At 56.6% G+C, this 21,436-nt stretch overlaps 2 protein-coding genes across 5 annotated transcripts in view; both read left to right on the top strand.

Moving 5' to 3' along the window:
• Positions 1 to 1,436: 1,436 nt before the first annotated feature.
• IQCA1L (IQ motif containing with AAA domain 1 like) lies at positions 1,437 to 19,045 on the top strand. The gene is made up of 19 exons (XM_027968407.2): positions 1,437 to 1,447; positions 2,096 to 2,423; positions 3,672 to 3,791; positions 4,076 to 4,261; positions 6,828 to 6,899; positions 8,236 to 8,441; positions 9,105 to 9,189; positions 9,614 to 9,733; positions 9,887 to 9,962; positions 10,313 to 10,419; positions 14,462 to 14,545; positions 14,639 to 14,697; positions 15,404 to 15,486; positions 15,649 to 15,756; positions 16,406 to 16,605; positions 17,056 to 17,142; positions 17,394 to 17,571; positions 18,285 to 18,523; positions 18,941 to 19,045. The coding sequence occupies exons 1-19, from the start codon at positions 1,437 to 1,439 to the stop codon at positions 19,043 to 19,045; spliced, it is 2,454 nt and encodes an 817-aa protein (XP_027824208.2).
• The window catches only part of ASB10 (ankyrin repeat and SOCS box containing 10), a 22,506-nt gene continuing 15,767 nt past the window's right edge, over positions 14,698 to 21,436 (top strand). Inside the window, exon 1 of one of the 4 annotated variants that reach the window (XM_042249281.2) lies at positions 14,698 to 21,400. In XM_042249281.2, the coding sequence (XP_042105215.1) occupies positions 20,976 to 21,400 (425 nt within the window). In that variant the 5' untranslated portion in view covers positions 14,698 to 20,975. The remainder of the gene's footprint in view (positions 21,401 to 21,436) is intronic. The other 3 variants (XM_042249280.2, XM_042249279.2, XM_027969023.3) reach the window with 3 other exon arrangements.

The following is a 21,436-nucleotide window of genomic DNA, read 5'->3' as shown; positions in this document are numbered from 1 at the left end:
AAAAAAAGCAAAAATAGTACCATAACCACTTGTACAACATGCGCCTAGATTCTCTACATAACACATGACCACATTCTCCTTTTGTCTCTAATTCAGCCTCCACGGCGGTGGAGTGAAGGGCTGGCTGGGATTGAGTGAACATTCCAAAATCCTTTATGTTCCCTTTGTAACTTCAAGTTCATATATTGAAAAGGCTCGCTGTAACGATGGCTGAACTGTTGTTTCCTCCGCTGTCAAGCCTACGGTGGAAATGCCACGTGGTTAGAACTAATTATCCAAGCTTTTGTCCCAGGGCAGGACAAAGACTGGCTCAGGAGACCTGGCCCGGAAGCTCAGCTCCTCCCCACTCCCGCTGTGTTTACACTCCTTGCTACTCTAGGCGTGATTCACAGGCCAGCAGCTTCTGTAACACCCTGGGAATGCAGGTTAGGAATGCAGAATCCTGGGCTCTAGCTCAGCATGCTGAATGGGAATCTGCATTTCGTCAAGGTCCTCGGAAGCTCTGGGGACGCGTGGATTCCTCTCCCGATCCTCTGCCTGTCTCTCTCCTCCCCTGTCCTTTGCCCCTTGCCTTATGTATTTATTCAGACGTTCCCCACTTGACACTGAGCCAAAAGCTCACCCCAGCAGACCCAAGCCAGGCTGATATGCTTTGAATATTCCAAAGAATGTACTCGTGAGCCTGAAGCAGTGATGGGGAAACCCACAGAGAGCTCAGAAGGAGCCCCCAAACACCACTGAGTCCCACCTACTACTCTTTGCAACATCATTCTTTACACAGGTACAGCTCACTCGAACCTTGCGAACTGATGTCAGACCCCAGGGGAACTGGCGTGTTTGTGCTCACTTCGAGGGAAGCATGGGGACATCCCTGGTGACCCAGTGGGTAGGACTCTGCTCTCTCACTGCCGTGTCCCTGGGTTCAGTTCCCGGTTGGGGAACTAAGAGTCCACAAGCCGTGTGAACCCAGGCCTGCCAAGCCCAACTCCTGCCCCTTTGCCCCTGTGGTGCAGTCACGCACGAGTGTAGGGAGGCTGGGCCTGGTCTCCAGCAGAGAGAACAGCTGGACGAATGCCTTTAGGACTAACAACCACCCAGAGCCTCATGGTCTACAGGGTGACGTCAAACAAAGCCCATTCTTTCATTTGATCCTCACAAGGGAAGTAGCTGCGGCTGACCCCACCGTCCCCTGGCCAAGGCTTGCTACAAGGGAGCCCACGCCATCTGGCATGCCACCTCCGGGGTGTCCTCCAAGATAAGCGTCCCCAATCCTGTACCTGTACCCCTTCCCCTCACAGCCTTAGAACTTTGAGACAATGGGACAGAACTCTTAAAACTGGGCTATTCTGGCTTTGTGGAGCGGCATCTGGGTGGAACCACAGACATTCTGTGGATTCCAGGACCAGCTCACAAAGGGCAGAGCGGAGTTGGGCACCATGTCCGAGGCGTGAGTGAAGGAGGGGAGAACAAAGGGCATGGCGTCTCCCTGGTCCTTGGGCCGGGCCGCTGGGGACGGGCTGGTAGGAGAGGGGCTTCTGAGGGCTGGCCCCACCTGGACCCTGGACACACACAGCCACCCTGGCCGCTCCTGCCTGTGCTCAGGTTTCCCTCAGGCTATTGATTCCAGAACAGTCCCTCCACACAGTACCTTTCTCTACAGCTCGCCCTCACCCCCGCTGCCAGCCCACCATCCTAGACCATTGGAGGTGTCCCTCCAGCCTGGAGGGACCAGCCACAGGCTCTGAGAGGCCCCTCCCTTGGCAGGTGCCCATTCGTCACCCTCCTTGTTCCTCCCTCAGTGGGCTCCAGCCCCAGGGGCCCCAGTCCCTCGGCTTCTCTAAGCCTCAGGGGGTCTCCCTGGGGCCACCATCTCAGCTTCCTGAAGTCCTCTCCCTTCCTGGAACTCCACCTCCGGGCCATGAATCTCCTTAGCATCACATCTCTGGGACCTTGAGTTCAGGTCTTCAGGCGCCTCAGGGGAGCTCCCCTGACCCCACCCCTCCCTTGCTCTTCTCAGGCTCAGGGCATCCCCTCCTCAGCCCCCTTCCCCACTCCTCTGAGGCTCAGGGCGCCCCCTGCCGCCCCCTTCTCCCAGAGCTTACCAGCGCCTCTGGGACTCCTCCCACCTGATCTTGGAAGAGCTGCTGGACCAGGAGCCGCTGCTGGGGGAAGCCGTTTCGGAGCGCGAGCGGCAGTCCTTCCAGTACCGGCTCTCCTCGCTCTATCTGTACTACTTGGGGCTGCTGCGCCGCTTCGACACCCTCTACGACCAGATGGTGCAGCCGCAGAAGCGGCGGCTGCTGCGGCGGCTGCTGGACAGCGTGGCCTGCCGCGTGCTGGAGCTCAAAGACGATCTGGTTCGCGCCGACCTGTGTGAGACCCACTGCCTGGACCAAGTGCTGCAGGACTTAAAGCTCACCCCGGTGCGCGGGCTGCTCAAGCACCGCACCCACCCCAGCTCGGGGGCGGGGAGCTGGGGGGTGGCTAGCCTTGATCTCCCCCTCCTTGTGGAAGCAAACCAAGCCCCAGCCCCAGCTTGGAGTAGGGGTGGCCTTGACTTTCCTCGGACACCCCAGGCCCTGGAACGTCATCTGCAAGGGAAGGCAGGCAGGGCAGATAGGACGATGGGGTTTGGAAAGTTCACGCACCTTAGGAGGTGCGACTTCCCTGGTCGTCCAGCGGTTGAGTCTGCCTGCCAATGCAAGGGACGCGGGTTCAATCCCTGCTCTGGGAAGATCCCACACGCCATGTGGCAGCTGAGCCCGTGAGCCACAACGACTGAGCCTAGAGCCTGAGCTCCCCAAGAGAAGGCACCACAATGAGAAGCCTGTGCACCCCCAACTAGAGAGTAACCCCCACTTGCAGCATCTAGAGAAAGCCTGTGTGCAGCAACAAAGCCCTAGCACAGCCAAAAATAAATAAATAAATCTTAAAAAAAAAAATAGTTAAGGGTGGCTGGGGAGTCAGGCTGGAAGTTCTGTTTGGCCAGGAGGATCCACGAACCCCATTGCAGGGAATTGCTGGAAAGGGTCCCCTGGAGGCTTGTTCCTCAAAGCGTGGTTCGCGGACCAGCAGCGTCAGCATCACGGAGGAGCTTGTTAGAGATGCAGAATCTCTGGCTGCACCCCAGACCCACTACTCTGCCTCTGCATTTTCACAAGACCCTCAGTGGATGTCTGTGCATCAGCAAGTCCCAGAGCATAGCGCTTCTGCACTGGCCTCCAGCCCGTCCCAAGGTCAGGGTTCCCTGTTCCACGTCTAAGGAGGACTCAAAGTTTCCCCAACTAGCTGCCTGAGACCCATCTGTGGACTTGAAAAAACAGACATTCTCCAGGCCCTGCCATTCTGATGTGGTTGCCCGGGGAGGGCCTAGGAGCCTCCATTTTAAGAGCTTGGGTCCCAGTTGACTCATATGTACAGCTAGGACTGGGACCACTGCCCATTACCTACCATGACCCTTCAGAATTCAACTCTGGGCACATGACAAGGTCAAAGGAAGAGGGGAATGACTCTTGGGGCGATCTGCCCAAAATCTGTACATTTCCCACCCCGCAGCCCTAGGATGGAGGAAGCCAGCCCCAGGGGTGTGTATGCAGCTGAAAGCTGTAATGGGTTGGACAGAGGGTCTGGAGGTTTATTCCCAACTCTCCTTCTCCTGTGTTGCCCCAAAGGCAGACCTGGAGGTTCCGATTCCCAAGTATTTTGAGCTGGAGCGGTCCAGCACCCTGAAGGAGCGGGAACACGTGCTGACGGAGCTGCTGTCCAGACTGAAGCCAGAGATCTCAGAGGGGGTGAGTCAGGGAAGACACCCCCTGCCCTGGAACAGAGCTCCCTGCTTCAGGACGTGGAGGTCCTGTTCTGCCCTTCACCACCTCAGAGAGCGCTCTGGGTAGTCCTGGCCCCCTCACTGCTGCGCTATGCTCCTCATAACCTTCCCACACCAAGGCAGAGACACACGACTTGGGCACCTCACTGCCCTGGGACATGCCCCCAGCATGTCTTGAGGGGACTGATCTCCCAACTGGAGATGGCAACCCTCCCTCGTTTCCTCCTCCTTTGCTCCTGCTGCGGCCAGAGCTTTCCAATATTAAGCCGGACTGAGGCCATAATGCTACTGCAAAAGGCCGAGCGGGCCAGGCAAGGCAGGCTCCGGGCCATCTTCATGCGGGAGATTCGGAAAGAGGAGGAGCGAGACCGGAAGATTTGGGAGGAAGGTCGGTTCAAGTTCAGTCAGGATGAAGCAGCCATCACCATACAGAAGGTAAAACCCCCCACCCCCCAACACCAGGCATCCTGGAGGAAAGTCACCTCCTCCAGGAAGCCTGCCTGGCTCAGCAATTGAAGACAGAAATACAAGCAGTTCGATTCTGCTGCCCCACAACTAGATGTTAAGCTAGGGAACTTCATCGGTAATAAATATGTATCTTATGTATTATTTGTTCTCCATCTTCCCCAAAAGACTTGAAGTGGGACACCATAAAAGCCCCCCAAACAGAAGGATCATTAAAATCAAAGGAGAAAGGGAATTCTCTGGCAGTCCGGGGGTGAGGGTGCCTCATTCTCACTGCCAAGGACCTGAGTTCGATCCCTGTTCAGGGAACTAAAATTCCACAAGCCACATGGTGTAGCCAAAAATTTTAAAAATAACAATAATAAATAAAAATTTTAAATTAGAGGAGAAAGATCCGTAATACAGCAGCAGAACAGAGTAGACGATCATCCCCAAAACTTGTAAGACGGTGAAAAACGAGTCACAAAACCTCTTCCGGCCTGCTACATCCTTCTGCTTTTCTGTCCATTTTATGAATTTTTGAGAGTTTGATGTTGAAAGTGAGTGAAATGAAGTTGCTCAGTTGTGTCCGACTCTTTGCAATCCCATGGACTGTAGCCCACCAGGCCTCTGTCCATGGAATCTTTCAGGCAAGGATACTGGAGTGGGTTGCCATTTCCTTCTCCAGGGATGTTCCCAACCCAGGGATCGAACTTGGGTCTCCTGCACTGCAGGCAGACACTTTACTGTCTGAGCCACCAGGGAAGCTCCAGCTAAAAATATTAGTTTATCTACTGAAAAAAAAAAAAATAGTTGTAATATGTAGTGGAACCGTATGTAATGCTTCTGTATTTCCCAAGTCTCCTGTAAACGTTATCATTCTGTCATAACTGAAAAAATAAAAAAGAAAGGCAAAGAAATGAGTCGCTGAATTGTAGCCTGAGCCTCCAGGTAGCTGAGGCAAAAGGAAGCATGATGAAGGATATGGAGTCTGAGAACTGATGACTCCAGGTGTCTTCGGGGTCTGGGCCCCCTGAGGTCACCCTTTCATCACAGCCCCTCCCACCTCACTACAGAACACCCAGCTCCATCTCTAGATCCCCCCTGTGCCGGCCCGCTGTCCTGGCGGGCATGCCTCTCCTGTCTCCTGGCAGCCCTGCGGATCTCCCCCCAGGTGCGCTAAGCCGACTCACAGAGGGGCAGTGGTTACCAGCTTGATAAGATGGGAGGCGCCCTAGAGAACGCCAGGGCAGGAAGGCCCAGGACTGCTGACCTGGGGCTTCTGGAGCTTTCTCTTCTAAGTCAAGCTCCTCTCCCATCTTCTATCAAGTCTCAGAGCCTCCAAAACTTCTGTTTCCCAGCCCAATACAGGAGACTTAGGACTTCCCCAAAATCCAGAGCAAACCAGCCAACTAACAGACAGCAGCCTTGAGAACAGATGTCCTCTCCAACCGAGACAGATTTTCAGATTGCAAATCAGGGGACTTGGGCTGGGGTGCTGTGCATCCTGCACCCAGGTCTGGCTGCCCCATGGGTGAACAGGGGGTCCTCACCCTAGGGCTCGCTAAAACAAGCCTTTGGAGAAGGAGGGTCAGCCCCAAAGCTGGAGCATCCTCCCTCAACCCGAAAGTCAAAGCTCGTCCTTTCGTCCCTGTCTCCAGACCTCAAGGGTATGGCAACACTGCGTCCCAGGTCCCGGGTTCCCCACTCATCAGAGGGGGAGAGTGTGTGAGGCCCTTAGTTATCAGGGGTCTTTCCTGTGCTTGTCATGGGAGCAGGAGGACGAAGCCTGGCCAGGAGCCTGGACAGAGCCTGCCCACTGAGGCTCTGTCCCAGACTGCCGAGTGAGGCACTGGCCCTGCCTCCCTCTATTCTCCCCAGGGCACCGGGTTGTCCACAGGCCCAAGAGTAGCCGGGAGAGGAGCCCTGGGTGAGGAGTCAGGAAACCGGGCCTTGGTCTCGGCTCTGCGCCGAACGGCCCTGGGACCTGGGAGAGGCCATGTCCCATCTCTGGCCTCAGTTTCCTTGTAACATGTAGGGATTAATTAGGGGAGCTGCATGGTCTCAACAGCACCCAGGTCTATGGGCCTGGGTGGAAGCAAGCATTTACTCCAGATGCTGCAAGTATGCTGAGAAGTGAGAGCAGGGAGGGCTTCTCAGAGGAGGTGGAATCTGAGCTCTGATTTGTGCCTCAAAAGATACAGCAGGTTAGGGACTTCCCTAGTGGTCTGTTGGCTAAGACTCTGCACTCCCAGTGCAAGAGGCCCAGGTTCGATCCTCGGTTGGGGAACTAGATCCCACATGCTGCAACTAAGAACAGAAATATTTTTAAAGGCAGGTTAGAAGGTGGAGATGAGACAGAGGGAATTCCTGGCGGGCTCCGAGAGTGCCGGAGGTCTGGGTGCAGACCGGCCCCACCCTGACTGGGCTATCTCTGCTCAAGGGTCAGTGGCCAGTGAGCTGAATCCTAGAGGTGCCCTCCCCAGAGCTCTGCCCACTACCCTGCGTCCCAGCAGAAAGGCAGTGTGAGGAGTGTCCGGGCCCATGTGTCCCCCAGGTGTGGAAGGGTTACCTGCAGAGGAAACGCACTCAGCAGGACCGGCGAACCGAGATGGAGTTCATCGGCATGGTGAGCATCCTGCCCCCAGCCCTGTGCACACCTCCCTCCACTGAGGACTGGGGGAGGAGGGTCTGGGGACCCTGGTGGAAGGTCACCACAAAGCCACTGCCAAGCCACGTCCCTTCCTGCTCCCTCCCCACCAGAGCCCTTTGGAGGGAAGTCATACATGGGGTGGGGTGAGGGACGGTGGCTCAGAGCATCCTGTCCCCTGGCCCACGATGGAGCTGGCAGGAGAGGCTGCAGGGAGTGGGCCCCGCAGTGGCACAAGGCCAGTTCCCAGGGCCAGTGGGTTTCCTGCAGCCTCTGGGAGAAGCATGTGGGGGGCCCAGTTGCGATGAGGACACACCCCCTTCACCCTAGAGCCTTTCGCGGGGGCACAGGCTCCCCACTCGCTCTGAGATCCCCAACTCCCTCCTCTCCTCTGCCCTGCAGGCAGAATGGCTAAGTATGAGCTAGGTGACTGGGGCATGAATGTGCCCATGGAGGGTGGGGGCGGGGAGCATGGGCAGCCAGGGGTGAGGGTGCAGGCGGGGAAGACAGACCTGAGTCCTGTACTCTGTGGTGATCGGCCCCCAGCTGGGCTCTGCCGACTTAGGAGAGGAAGCCATCACAGGGGTGAGGTTCTGCGATCCCTGGGAGGGTGCTGGGCCCTGGGCAGAGCCACAAAAGCCTGGCCTATAAGGGGAGATTGAAGGAGGGGCTGGGAGGGGGTGCTGGGGTTGGGGACAGAAGGGCTGGGATGGCTGCTCCAAGGAGGCTGGGGGCTTCAGAAGGAGGGAAGGACCTGGTGGCCCACGTGGGGGCGGAGGTCGGAGCTCGCTGAAGACCGGGGCAGCCGGACCCCAGGAGGCCAGGGCTGGGTCGTGGCTTGGTGGGGTGGGGGGGCAGGGGGCCATGGCACGACTGGTGGGTGAGGAATGAGCCCGGCCGCCTGGGCCCATCAACAGTGTGAGCTCAGCGTTTTCAGTAATTGTCTCTGCGCAGAGTGATATTTAAAATACATTTGGGAGCCAATGAGGCGGGAAAGTGGCTGCGGAGCGGCTGCCAACACGGGCGCTGGGCGTGGGGGTGGGGCTGGGGCTGGGGCTGGAGGCTGGGGTGGGGGGCGCGGGTGCTAGGGGAGCAGGCGGGGGTGGGGGGCCAGCCCGGATGCATCTAGCAAACTCATTATCAGAGTAATTTACACAGACGAGTTTCAGGCTGCAAACACAATTTCTTCTGATGCAGGCAAGCCCTGCTGTTCCGCGTGGGTGTGTGCGCACACGGGGCTCTGTGCGGGGATGGGGAGTGCTGGGGCACCCCACTCCCACCCCTGAGCCCCTCGCCTCCCCGTCCACGTCCCCAGCTCCCCTCAGCCAGCCCGGCGGGGCCCGTGGGCACCCGGTCCCAGGCCAGCCTCGGGGCAGATGTGCGCAGGCTCCGCCAGGCCGAGAAGGAGGAGGAGTTCCAGCTGGCCGTGGTGAAGACCCGCGACCACCTCAGGGAGGTGGAGGGGCCCGACACGAAGGAGAAGATGAAGGAGCAGATCCGACAGTGGTTCATCGAGTGCCAGTCAGTGCCCCCGGCCTCCGCGGACGGCCCCTCCCCCGCCGTGAACCCCCCTCTTGCCTTTCTCAGCCCGCCCCGGCTTACCCCCCAACCCCTGACACGCTGCTGACACACTGGGTGTAACTCGGGGCCCCCAGCCTGCGGGAACAGCACCACGCGTGACTTCCTGCTTCCCCAGATGGCAGAGAAAACGCCAGAATAAGACGGGAAAGTGTCCAGGGACACCCCCTCACTGGTCTCCCTACTCTGTTCTGTAACGATCCACTCCCTCCCCCTCTCCCTGTCTGCCTTGTCCTTTGTCTTTCTCCATCGTCCATCCATCCATCCATCCAGCCAGCCACCCATCCGTCCACCCCTCCGTCCATCCATCCACCCATCTGTCCACCCATCCATCATCCATTTATCCTTCTGTTCCTCCACCCATCTGTACATCCATCCACCCACCCATCCACCCATCCATCCATCCGTCCACCCCTCTGTCCATCCACCCATCTGTCCATCCACCCACCCATCTGTCCACCCATCCATCATCCATTTATCCTTCTGTTCCTCCGCCCATCTGTCCATCCATCCATGCATCCATCCACCCATCCACTTTTCCATCCACTCATCTATCCACCCATTCTTCCATCCATCCATCTCTCTGACCATCTTATGTCCATTTAGTGCCCTCACCGGCCGATTCCCTGATTATCCAGACGAGTCTTTAGGTGGATCCTCCCTGATCTTTGCAGACAAGACTCCAGAACAGGTACCCCAGAGGTGGGAATAGAGGCATTTCTGTGTTAGGTGGAATCTAAGGTTAGAGAGAGTAACCTGAGTGTCAGCTGAGGGTGGCAGGGGCTGGGGGAGAGGATGCAGATGTGTTGGAGGAAGGGGTCCCCAGAAGGAGCTGGAGAAGGCCCCCTGGGTCAGAGAGAGGTGACGTGTGTGATGAGAGCACTGTGACTCCATCTCCCCACTTCCATGGAGACCCCCGGGGAGAGCAGCAGCTCTGAGCAAGCACCCACCCACTCAGTTGAGCCCCTTTCTTCCTGGACCCTCGATGCCTGGGTCGCACCAGTGACGCGAGGCCTTGGGAATCCTGGGTCCACCCCTAGCTCAGGCCCTGGGATTCTCTGGCTCATATCAACCCCCTTGGTCTTCTCCAAAGCATCTTCCTGTGCCTGTCACAGGTGAGGATGGAACTGGAGGTGCAAGTCCAGGAGAACAAAAAGAAGGAGCAAGAGAAAAGTAAGGAGAAAGAAAAGGAGGAAAAAGAGAAAAAGAAGAAGGGAGAAAAGACCAAGAAGGGAGTAAGGCACCGCCTGGAGCCACGGACCAAGGGGGCAGGGGCACGGAGTCTCAGAGAGTGCCTGGCGGGAGGCAGGTCTGGGAGCATCAGGCCCAGATGCGCGGAGGTGATGCGTGGAGGTGAGGGCTCTGAGTGGAGGATGTCTCTGTTCCAGGAAGCAGACACGATGCTTAGAGCACTGCCTTCCAAATCCATCCCTGCAATTAACGCTGGCCACAAGGAGTACATGAGTGAGAGCAGAGGGGCGGTCAGGCCTGTGGGGTCTTGGGGTGACCTTGGTCCCTGGGAGAGTGGGCCCGTGCCACGTGTAGGGGGCATGGGGACATGGGGGTGATGGCCGAAGGGAGAAAGCCGAAGAGGAGAGGGGCGTGAGGTGTGCTCCCTGGGCTGTGGGTCTGAATCCTGTGGCCACAGGCCTTGGGATCAGGCCTGGATCTGCAGTCTGGCTGGAAGTGCCAGGCAGCTCAGTGAGAGGAGAGCTGGGCCAGCGTGCATGCGTGCACCTGTGAGCTTCTGTGTGCACATGAGCGTGAGTGTGTGTGTATATCTGGATCCTGGACATACGCCCCTGCACCAGCAGATCTATGGAAGAACCGGTTTGACAGCCTCTTTCCCAGCCAGAGTTTTGACTCTGAGACCCTCAAGATGGAAGAGAGGAAAGAGGTGGAACAGGAGATCCGGATACAGGTGAGCATCCCTGCAGGGCCTCCAAGGATCAGACTCCATCCTTGCTGCCCACCAGCCCCCGGCCTGCCAGCCTCTGCAGCACCCTGCCTCTAGGCACTGCCTGCCTGGTGTAGTCCCGTTCCCATCTGGGGGCATCTTGGTCCCCGGGGTCCTCTGACACAGCCCTGAGGGTGGGGGACACGAGGGGCTCTATGCTGGGGACATACCCACTGTCCTCTGCCCACCCTGTGCTGCCCACCTTGGGAGCATTGGATCACACAATCTTTCCAACAACATGTGAGGCAGGCGCCTTAATTTTCTTGACATCACATGTGAGGAACCTGAGGCTGAGAGGTCACGAAATTGCTCAAGGTCACGCAGACTATTTAATTTATTTGGCAGCATTGGATCTTAGTTGCGGCCCTTGAGACGTTTTGTTGCAGCATGCGGACTCTCTAGTTGTGGGTGGGGGGTCAGTAGTTGTGGGGCACAGCTTAGTTGCTCTGTGGCATGCATGATCTTCATTCTCTGATCGGGGATTGAACCTGAATCCCCTGCATTGCAAGACAGATTCTTAGCCATGGGGCCAGCAGGAAAGTCCCCCATGCAGACTTCAAACAGTGGATCTGGGGTTTGAGCTAAAGGCAAGGGAGAAAATGAGATACCCATTTGAATGCAGAGTTCCAGAGAATAGCAAGGAAAGATAAGAAAATCTTCCTCAGTGAACAATGCAAATAAATACAGGAAAACAATAGAATGGGAAAGACTAGAGATCTCTTCAAGAAAATTAGAGATACCAAGGGAACATTTCATGCAGAGATGGGCACAATAAAGAATAGAAATGGTATGGATGTAACAGAAGCAGAAGAGATTAAGAAGAGGTGGCAAGAATACACAGAAAACTATACAAAAAAGATTTTCATGACCCAGATAACCCCGATGGTGTGATCACTCACCTAGAGCCAGACATCCTGGAACGTGAAGTCAAGTGGGCCTTAGGAAGCATGACTACGAACAAAGCTAGTGGAGGTGATGGAATCCCAGTTGAGCTGTTTCAAATCCTGAAAGATGATGCTGTGAAAGTGCTGCACTCAATATGCCAGCCTATTTGGAAAACTCAGCAATGGCCACAGGACTGGAAAAGGTCAGTTTTCATTCAATCCCAAAGAAAGGCAATGCCAAAGAATGCTCAAACTACCACACAATTGTACTCATCTCACACACTAGCAAAGTAGTGCTCAAAATTCTTCAAGCCAAGCCTCAACAGTATGTGAACTATGAACTTCTAGATGTTCAAGCTGGTTTTAGAAAAGGCAGAGGAATCAGAGATCAAATTGCCAATATCTATTTGATCATCAAAAAAGCTAGAGTTCCAGAAAAACATCAATTTCTACTTTATTGACTATGCCAAAGCCTTTGACTGTGTGGATCACAGCAAACTGTGGAAAATTCTTCAAGAGATGGGAATACCGGACCACCTTACCTGACTCCTGAGAAATCTGTATGCAGGTCAAGATGCAACAGTTGGAACTGGACATGGAAGAACAGACCGGTTTCAAATAGGGAAAGAAGTACGTCAAGGCTGTATATTGTCATGCTGGTTATTTAACTTACATGCAGACTACATCATGAAAAATGTCAGAGTGGATGAAGCACAAGCTGAAATCAAGATTTCTGGGAGAAATATCAATAACCTCAGATATGCAGATGACACCACCCTTATGGCAGAAAGTGAAGAACTAAGAGCTTCTTGATGAAAGTGAAAGAGGAGAGAGAAAAAGTTGGCTTAAAACTCAATGTTCAGAAAACTGAGATAACAGCATCTGGTCCCATCACTTCATGCAAATAATTGGGGAAACAATGGAAACAGTGAGAGACTTTATTTTCTTGGGCTCCAGAATCACTGCAGATGATGACCTAAGCCATGAAATTAGAAGACACTCTTTGGAAGGAAAGTTATGAGCAACCTAGATAGCATATTCAAAAGCAGAAACATTACTTTGCCAACAAAGGTCCATCTAGTCAAGGCTATGGTTTTTCCAGTGGTCATGTATGGATGTGAGAGTTGGACTAAAAGAAAGCTGAGTGCCAAAGAATTGATGCTTTTGAACTGTGGTATTGGAGAAGACTCTTGAGAGTCCCTTGGACTGCAATGAGATCCAGCCAGTCCATCCTAAAGGAGATCAGTCCTGGGTGTTCATTGGAAGGACTGATGCTAAAGCTGAAGCTCCAATACTTTGGCCACCTGATGTGAAGGACTGACTCATTGGAAAAACCCTTGATGCTAGGGAAGATTGAAAGTGGGAGGAGAAGGGGATGACAGAGGATGAGATGATTGGATGGCATCACTGACTTGAAGGACATGAGTTTGAGTAAGCTCTGGGAGCTGGTGATGGACAGGGAGGTGCTGGGGTCCAGCCCCAGTGGATCCAGGGTAATTCTAAGCGGGGATGGTGTGGCGAGAGAGATATATAGATTTAGAGAGAGATAAGGAAAGAGTTTGCAGTTAAGAAAATAGAGGAGAGAAAGAGGCTGCATTCCTTGGTTTACATAGAAAGCCAATAAAGCCTCAGACAAGAGACTTACACTGTCTATATAAGGCCACAGGCGCCCACTTGAATAGCAGAGGGTGCCCTGCCTTGGGCTCCCTCTCACGTGGGTCTTAGAAGCCCAGACAAATAAGTAGACACGATGAGCCTCTATGCTCCAGAGGGGAATCGGCCAGAAAATAGAGTAAGAAAGAAAAGAAGACACGGGGGAAGCCAGATTTCCGAGAAACTGGTTCATCCTTTATTTTCCAGGAAAGCTTTTATACTTTTTTTTTTTTTAATATAGAGATCAATGGATAATACAAAATCATGCAAGGTCAGCAGCCCTGACCTTTATCGAGACCAGGCTTTCTCTCTGCATACCTAGCTGTATACACAGGTCTTAGGTGATTTACATCATCTTCTGGCCAGGAGGCCTATTAGCATTTTATGGCCCTTTTCTGATAAGGGTCTGTCAACCAGAAAACTTATTTGCCCTAAAAGTGTTGTTCTTACTAAAGTCAGGTGCCACTCTCAGAAAGCACTAATTAAGGCTACATTCTTACATAGCAAGGACACAACAATTTATAACAAGGAAAGAGGAGTACTGTGATTTATAACAAAGAGAAAATTCATTAACTCAAAAGTCTAGTATTGCTAACATCAAAACTACTATATTCCTATTTTTGCATCCCAATTACATTGATTAATATCCTCCAGGGGCCTAAAAGATAAAGGATATGGAGGCCTGGTGGCAGTCATTAACACAACAATGAAAACCTTTCACCAATATAATTCTTAGCTCTTTGAAAAAGGCTCTGTATCTTTAAAATGTTTTAAGCTTCGTGCCTCTTGCTGTTGGGGGGCTATAAACAATCACATGCGTAGTTGTGAAAGTCTGGGTAAACCTGTCAGGAAAGTTAGAGAGCCATCAGAGGGGTTTGAGCTGAGACACTCCTTTTGTATGCAGGAGACTGTTAACTGGAGCTCTAAGTTAACTTTTTCCAGAGAAAGGTGGTGGGGGATAGCCCCCTGTTAATGTCAGAAGAATAGGTGGAAACATAATGCAGTAAGGTAGGCAGACTCTGGTTTTGGGGGTAGATGCTCGAGAATCTCCAAGGGGACCCCTGAGGCTTGATCCCGCCTTTGCGTATGTCAAGCCTCCTTCCTCATGACCTTTGCCATGGGCGGGATTCCTCACACAGCTCCCGGCAGGAAGGCTTGGTGTGCTGCAGTCCATAGGGCCACAAAGAATTGGACATAACTGAACTGAACTGAACTGAACTGGGGCTTGAACTGAAAGCTGACTGGCTCCATCCTCAGAGCTTCTGCCCACATGAATGCCAGGCTCAAGCATGAGCAAGATATGGATCAGGGTTGGGACATTCCGAAAGAACCCTCCACCCCCACCAGCTGCCATCACTGGGCTGGGGTGGATCTTCCCTGAGGGCCCCCCGACCCCGACTTCATCCTCAGCCTCCTACCTGTCCTCCCCAAGCCCTGGTCACCCCATCACACCCCCTGCCGGCCCCCAGGTGGATGATCTGATGCGTCAGGAGCTGAAGAACCTGAGGTTGGCCGTGGACAGGGAGGAGACGAGACCTGCGAAGCCTCCAAAGGCAAGATGAGGGGCTCGGGCTGGAACAAGGCAGGGCACTCGGGCGGGGGAGGCAAGGAAGAGAAGACCACTGCCTGTGTTTGCTTTCTACCAGAAGAAGGCAGGCAAGAAACCCGGGAAGAAGAAGAAGGAAAAAGACCTGACCCCAGACAGGTAGCAGAGCCCGCACTTTCCTGGGGGTGGTGGAGTGAGCCCTCGTCCAGGACAGATCAGACTTCAGGGCCTGGTTCTGTAGCTGTGTGACCTGGGGGAAGTCACTTAACCTCTCTGAGCCCCTGTCCTCAGTAACCCGAGTCCCTGCCCCACCAAACTCACGGGAGAGCAGTGAGGATGAACTCAAGCACAAGAAAGTGCTTTGAAAGTGGAGATTCAGGATGAGCTGTGAGTGGGGCATTGTTCCAAACGCTCCCTGCTTCCTGTGTCTCCTTCCTTCCCCACTCCCCCACCACCCTTGGGCATCCCACTCTGGGGCGTCGGGGCCTTGCCAGTGGCCCCTTTCTACTCCTCTGGTGATGTGAGCACACTGGGGCCAGCTGCGTTCCTGGCCAGCCCCACCCCCAGCCTCCCAATAGCGTGTACATCTTCCATGCGGTTTCTAGGAAGGGGCTGTGTGTCACCCACGTTGGGTCTCAGAGGGTGCTGGTCCTTCTCACACACCACTCAAACCCTAGGGCACCCAGCTGGGGCACGCTACCGTCTGGGCCAGTGGGCCAGTGTCGTGCCTTCCGATGCTGTCTGACCACAGGAAGGCAGACAGGGTACCTCTGGCGAGTCCCCCTTGCTCCTGCCTGCAGCGCCCCCACCAATCTGTGTCCCTTTCCTTTTGTCCTGGGCGCCCCCCTGCGCCATCCTCTGCCAGGCCTATGGACTCCCTGTTTGAAGAACTCATCGTCTTAGGCCTTCTAAAGAAGAGCGAGACAGTGCCCTTGAAAGACTATGTTGGTGAGACCTCCCCGCAGCGCCTGCTCCAGGGCTGGACCAAGGAGCGGTTCCCCGGGCCGTGGCCACCTCCGAAGCCAACTGCCAGCCCTGTGTGACCCCTTTCCCCGCGTGCCCTGCCCCAGCAGGTACTGCTCACCAGCTGCGCCCCCCTCCCCACCCCAGGTGACTGCCTCTACCTCGGATCAGCCCTGAACTTGGCAAACAAGCTGCCTATGCCCTCCCTGGCTGACATCAGGCAGAACATGGCCTTGTATGGGATTCTGCGGCTCGGTGAGAGGCCTGGTGGGGAGGCAGGCCCTGGAGTGGTGGGGCTTCGGGGCAGGCGGCTGAGGAGGGTGGATCCATCCACCCTCCTGACAGGCTTTGGATGCATGTCAGGCTCCCCCTGTGCCTTCCTTGGGGCCCCCCAGAGGTCACACTCTGAAGCCAGGCAGGCCCTCAACCTGCTGAGGACCCCACATTTCCAGCCCCTCCCTCAGTCCTGAGCAATCTGCCCTAGTCTATCCTGTTCCCAGAAGATCAGCCCCCCACTCCCTGAAACACACCAAAGGCTGAATCTTTCTGAAGGGCTTTGTCACATGCCCTTTAATTCCATCCCTTCAAAATCCAGGAATGGAAACAGGTGGGATGGAGAGAAGAAAGGGTACTGGGAGGAGGGAGGCTCTCTTCTGAACCCCGCTCTCTCCCCGCCAGTGTCCCCCTTCCCATGTAGCCCTTCAGAATTAGGCTTGCTAAACCATTAGGCTCCATCCAGGCTGCCTCTCCCGGGGGCATTGCCCAGGCCCTGGGGCAGAAGAGTGCAGCCGTGACCTGACCCTCGTCTTGCCCAGCCTGGGGCCCATGGCCTCCCCTGACTCGACGTCTCCACCCCCGGCCCCCTGCCGGCCCCTGGCCGCCCCCACTCCGTCTTCTCTCTCAGGCTCCCCAGATATACACGCCATGGCTCCCCTCATCCGCTCCATCCTCCTGGTGGGCCCCTCCGGCATGGGCAAGAAGATGCTGGTGAAGGCCGTATGCACGGAGACCGGTGCCAACTTTTTCGACCTGTCGCCGGAGAACCTGCAGGGCAAATACCCCGGCAAGACTGGCGGGCAGATGCTGGTACACGTTGTCTTTAAGGTCTGGGAGTCTCCCGACGGCATCTCGAGTTCTCAGACTGAGACAACAGGGCCGGGTGGGCTCAGTGTGGGGGTGGGAGGGTCACCCAGCTGCGGAGTCATTTCAGGAGCTTGTGAGGTCTCCCTACCAGTCAGTCCCTGCTGGGAGTTTGTGGATTCCCAAAGCCCCAGTGATGGGGGAGGTGGGAAGGAAGTGGGAGACAGGGTAGTTTCTTCTTTTGGCAGAGATGAAGCTGAACACATAGCCCCCCGCACCACCACCATCACCCCAGGGAGGGCAGGGACTCTGGTGTGATGGGTGTTGGAAGGGCACAGAGGTGGGGCAGGCAGGATGTGTGAACGAATCCGGCCACTGACCGAGGATGGCCCTGACCCTGGGTTCAACTGGATGGGGAAGGGACCCTTCCCTAAGGACATCTAACTTCGGGCTTCTGTTTTCTGATGCATCCAGGTGGCTCGGTACCTACAGCCCTCTGTGATCTGGATTGGGAATGCGGAGAAGACTTTCTACAAGCGGGTCCCCAAAGAAGAGGAGGAGGTGGGCAGAGCCCGTGGGCAAGGCTGGCAGGAGTGGGTGTGTTCACGTCACTCCAGACCTCACCCGCCACACGGCCTCTGAAGAGTCCTCCTCCTGCCTTACTTCCTTACCCTTAAAGCGGGACCGACAGCCCCTCCCGTCTGCCCCCACCCCCACCGCGGTCCTTGTGAGGCTGAGCTTTGTGAATTAGAAGCCAGTACGATGTCCCTGGTCCCCACCCCACCCCTCCCTCCCCACTGTCCCCGGAACAGATGGACCCGAAGCGAATAAAGAAGGACCTCACCAAGGCCCTGCGGCTGCTGAGTCCCGGGGACCGCGTGATACTGATTGGGACCACCGACCGGCCGCAAGTGGCCGAGATGAAGGGCCTTTGCCGAACCTACGAGCGCATCCTCCTCCTGCCTCGGCCCGATTATGCCTCTCGTTATGGTGAGGCCCCTTGCGACCCCGTGGACTGCAGCCCACCAGGTTCCTCTGCCCGTGGGATTCTCCAGGCCAGGATGCTGGAGTGGGTAGCCCTGCCCTCCTGCAGGGGATCTTCCCGACCCAGGTCTTCCCTGGTGGCTCAGATGGTAAAAGAATCTGCCTGCAATGCAAGAGAAGCAGGTTCTATCCCTGGGTTGGGAAGATTCCCCTGGAGAAGGGAATGGCAGCCCACTCCAGTATTCTTGCCTGGAGAATCCCACGGACAGAGGAGCCTGGCAGGCTACAGTCTCCATGGGGTCGCACAGAGTCGGATACGACGGAGTGACTAACACTTTTTCACTTTTTCATGGTGAGGCCAGGGAATGTGGGGTCAGGTCAGAGAAGGGGTCGAAGGACTGCCCTTGCCAAAGCTCCCTGCTTCCCCTATCTGCCCCTGCTCTGAGTCCTGACCTCCACTCCAGGTGCTCTGGAAGGATGGCTAGACAAGCCGCCCTGGGGCCTGGGGCCTGGTGTGCCTCTGTAGACATGGGCAGGCCGCTCAAGTCCTCGGAGTCTCACTTGCCATGTTAAGTGGGGAGGAAGATCCTTACCTCCCCGGGAGGAGGGGCGCTGCTGGACACCGGGCAGCCTTCCAGAAGCACAGAACTCCTCTGTAGACACGGAGGCGCCCACTGCCTCTCTCTGCCCCGTGTCCCCCTACCCTCAACTGCGTGCAGTGCTCTGGAGGCATATGATTGAGGCCCAGGGAGTCCAGGGGACCCAGCACCTGGACATCAGCGCCCTGGCCAAGGTGTCCGATGGCTACACAGCTGGCTGCATCCTCCAAGCCATCCAGGCGGTGCTGACTGAGCGGCGGCTCCTGCAGCTGTCCAAGCGGCCCCTCCTGACCTCAGAGTTCCTGGGGCCCCTGGCGAAGCTGGACCCAGTGTACAGGGAGGAGGAGGAGTCCCTGAAGGTGAGGCTTTGGCAGGGGCAGGGGTGGGGGCAGGACCAACAGCAGCGGGGGAGTCAGCCCTCTGAAGCCCCCCCAGGCCGATAGTGTACTTTGGACCCCTCCATCTGCTCCCCACGGAGCTCAGAAGAGAAGGACTCGTGGGCAGGGCCAGCTGGGCACCCGCAGCCACTGACCCCGGGGATGGCCGGGGGAGGACCAGGGGGTGCAGGGCAGGGGAGGAGACCTCTCACCCCTGACCGTGGCCCAGAGTATCCGGTGATGAGCGAGGGAAACCAGGGCTCTGGCAGGAACCCTAGGACCCCAGAGGAGAGCAGAGGACCTGCGCGTGGAAGACGCAGATCCATCTGAAGGGAAGGGCGAGGTCAGCCAGCAGAGCGAAGGGTCTGACCTGTCGCCTTCACCTTTCCTGCAACCCAGGACTGGTACTTCAAGACCCCGCTGGGCAAGAAGAGGATGAAGCTTCTCAAGGACCAGGATGCTGCTGAGGAGGCCAAGCTGGCAAAGGAGAAGAAGAAGAAGTGATGCTGAGGCTGGGGTGTCTGAGATTAGGAGCAGGATGGGTGGGGCCCCATGGGCCAGGAGGGAACTGGGGCGGGGCAGAGGTATAAACGGCCAGACGGCTCGGGGACCTGCTCTCTTTGTCCATGTCCATGCTTCCCACCCCTTGCTCTGTGCCCCTGCCCGGCTCAGCCTTGCTCCACTTCGCAGCCACCCTCTCTCCACCCCCGGCCCTGCCACTCACAAGCCAGCTCTGCTCTGGTTCCCAGACTCCTCTGACCCCGACCTGGTGTCTTCACCTGCTGTCATTTCCTCACCCTGGCTCCCCAGCCCTCCCCCTCCCTGACGTGTCCGTGTGTGCGCGCTTCGTTGTGTCCGACCCTTTGCGACTGCGTGGACTGGAGCCCGCTAGGCTCCTCTATCCACGGGATTCTCCAGGCAAGGATATACTGGAGTGGGTTGCCATTCCCTGCTCCAGGGGCATCTTCCTGACCCAGATATTGAGCCTGCGTCTCTAATGTCTCCTGCGTTGGCAGGCGCGCTCTTCAGTACTAGTGCCATCTGGGAGGTCAGAGGTGTTTAAGGGAGAAAAATAGGAGAAGGAGGAGAAAAAGGTCTACAGTAAGTATAGAAGAAAAAACAAAAGCTGGAGCGTGGGACCAGCGGACCCTGGCTGTAACCTGAGTGGTCTCGCGTGGTCCTTTCCTGTCTCTGGGCCTCACTTGCCTTCTTCAGTGAAGTGAGAAGAGGTTGGATCTCCAAGGTCCCTTCTATTCTAGGATTTATTTCTACAAGAGCGTCTCTAGGGCAGCAGTGGATCGGAGTAGGGGCAAGGGGAGACGGTTCTAGGGGAAAAGGCGGTAGGGAACGGCAGGCCCCCGTAGGCAGGGCGTGGGCTGTGGGCAGACCCATCATCTTCGCTGAGGGGTCTCACCGTTCCTCTGAACACCACCCCTCCCGTTCCCACCTGCCGGAGCTCAGCACTCCTTCCTATGACTCTTGGTGGTGGAGGTGGGGGATGAAAGGGACACAGCCTCCTGCCCTTGGTGGAAGGCCGCCCGCGGGCTTCGAGGGGGACCCTAGGGAGCTCGGGATAACCGTGCCACCGAGCTCTGGGAGCCCCAGGGTGATCGCCAAAAAAACTGTGTAAGGATCATTTGAATAAAGGTCAAAGCGTGTGGCCCGTGTCTTGAAGGCCAAGGGAGAGGAGACAGCTGGACTGGCCCGAGAGGGTCCCGTGCTGGGCAGGGGGCCCCCCGGGGGCTGGTTTCGAGTTTCCTTTCTCCCTTCTCCCCTTTTCATCTCCCCTGGGGAAGTGCTCTCTTTATCCTAAGGTACCCCCAATGGACAGAGTACTTCCTCCTTGATTGCCAGGTAGCGATGGCATGGGAGACCCCCGGGGTCACCCAGAGAGATGGGGGTCAGTGCCAAGCTGGACTGCCTGCGGGCTGAGCCCTCTGTCGCCAGCACAGAGCACCCATGGCGGGGATTCCTCACAGAGGGACGGAGTTCTCTGCTGTTTGCTGGAGACCCCTAGCTTGCGTTTGGGAGCGGGAAGGTACGGGGATAGTTGGTGACACTTGGAACGAAGGGTCCCCTCTTGCCCTACCTCTGGGGTCAGAGTCTGGACTTTTGGAGGCGGGCGCCATGAAGTACAGGACAGATGAGAAAGGCTGAGAGATGGCAGCTTGGGATCAACCCCCACCCCAACGCCTGCAACACGACGTCACACCTTGGCCACATCACCTCCCTCCAGGGCTCCCTTTCCCTTCACCCAGGAAATTGCAGGTTGGACTCCACATCTGGGTGGTCCCTTCAGCCCTGCCGCCTGTCCAGCTCTGCGGAGGGAAGCTCTGAGCTCCGCCCTGACCCCCTCCTCCAGGCTCCTCCCTAATTCCCCAGCCTGAGGCCTCCTTCCTTGGCAAGGCTGGGATGTCCAGGCTATTTATGGCCTATGGATGGGCTATTTATGGTGTGGCCTCTGTGTGCTCCCTGCCTCTCCCATCCCCCCAACCCCCCAGGGCCTGAGCCTGGCTTTAGCCCAGCACCCACCTGCCCCGACCGCCAGCAGCATCACCCAGGGTCCTTCTCTCGCCCTGAAAGTGGCCATGCCCGGGAACAGGAGCTCCCCTCCCCAGCGGGGACACCGTCTGGGGTGCCTCCCCTCGGCCCCAGCCGGCCGGGTCTGGGGGGCCTGGTCCCACGCGGCCCGGGAGCACCCTGGGCCCCCGCCGCTGCTGTGCCCGGACATGGCGCTGCAGAACGCCCTGTACACGGGAGACCTGGCGCGGGTGCAGGAGCTGTTCCCCCCGCACAGCACGGCCGACCTGCTGCTGGAGAGCCGGGCGGCGGAGCCTCGCTGGAGCAGCCACCAGAGGGGTGAGGGGCCCTGGATGGGGCTGAGGGCAGGGGGTC

This window comes from Ovis aries, chromosome 4 (genome assembly GCF_016772045.2).
Source record: "Ovis aries strain OAR_USU_Benz2616 breed Rambouillet chromosome 4, ARS-UI_Ramb_v3.0, whole genome shotgun sequence".
Classification (NCBI taxonomy): domain Eukaryota; kingdom Metazoa; phylum Chordata; class Mammalia; order Artiodactyla; family Bovidae; genus Ovis; species Ovis aries.
Note: the sequence above shows the minus strand (reverse complement) of the source record. Positions and strands in the feature narration are given on the sequence as shown.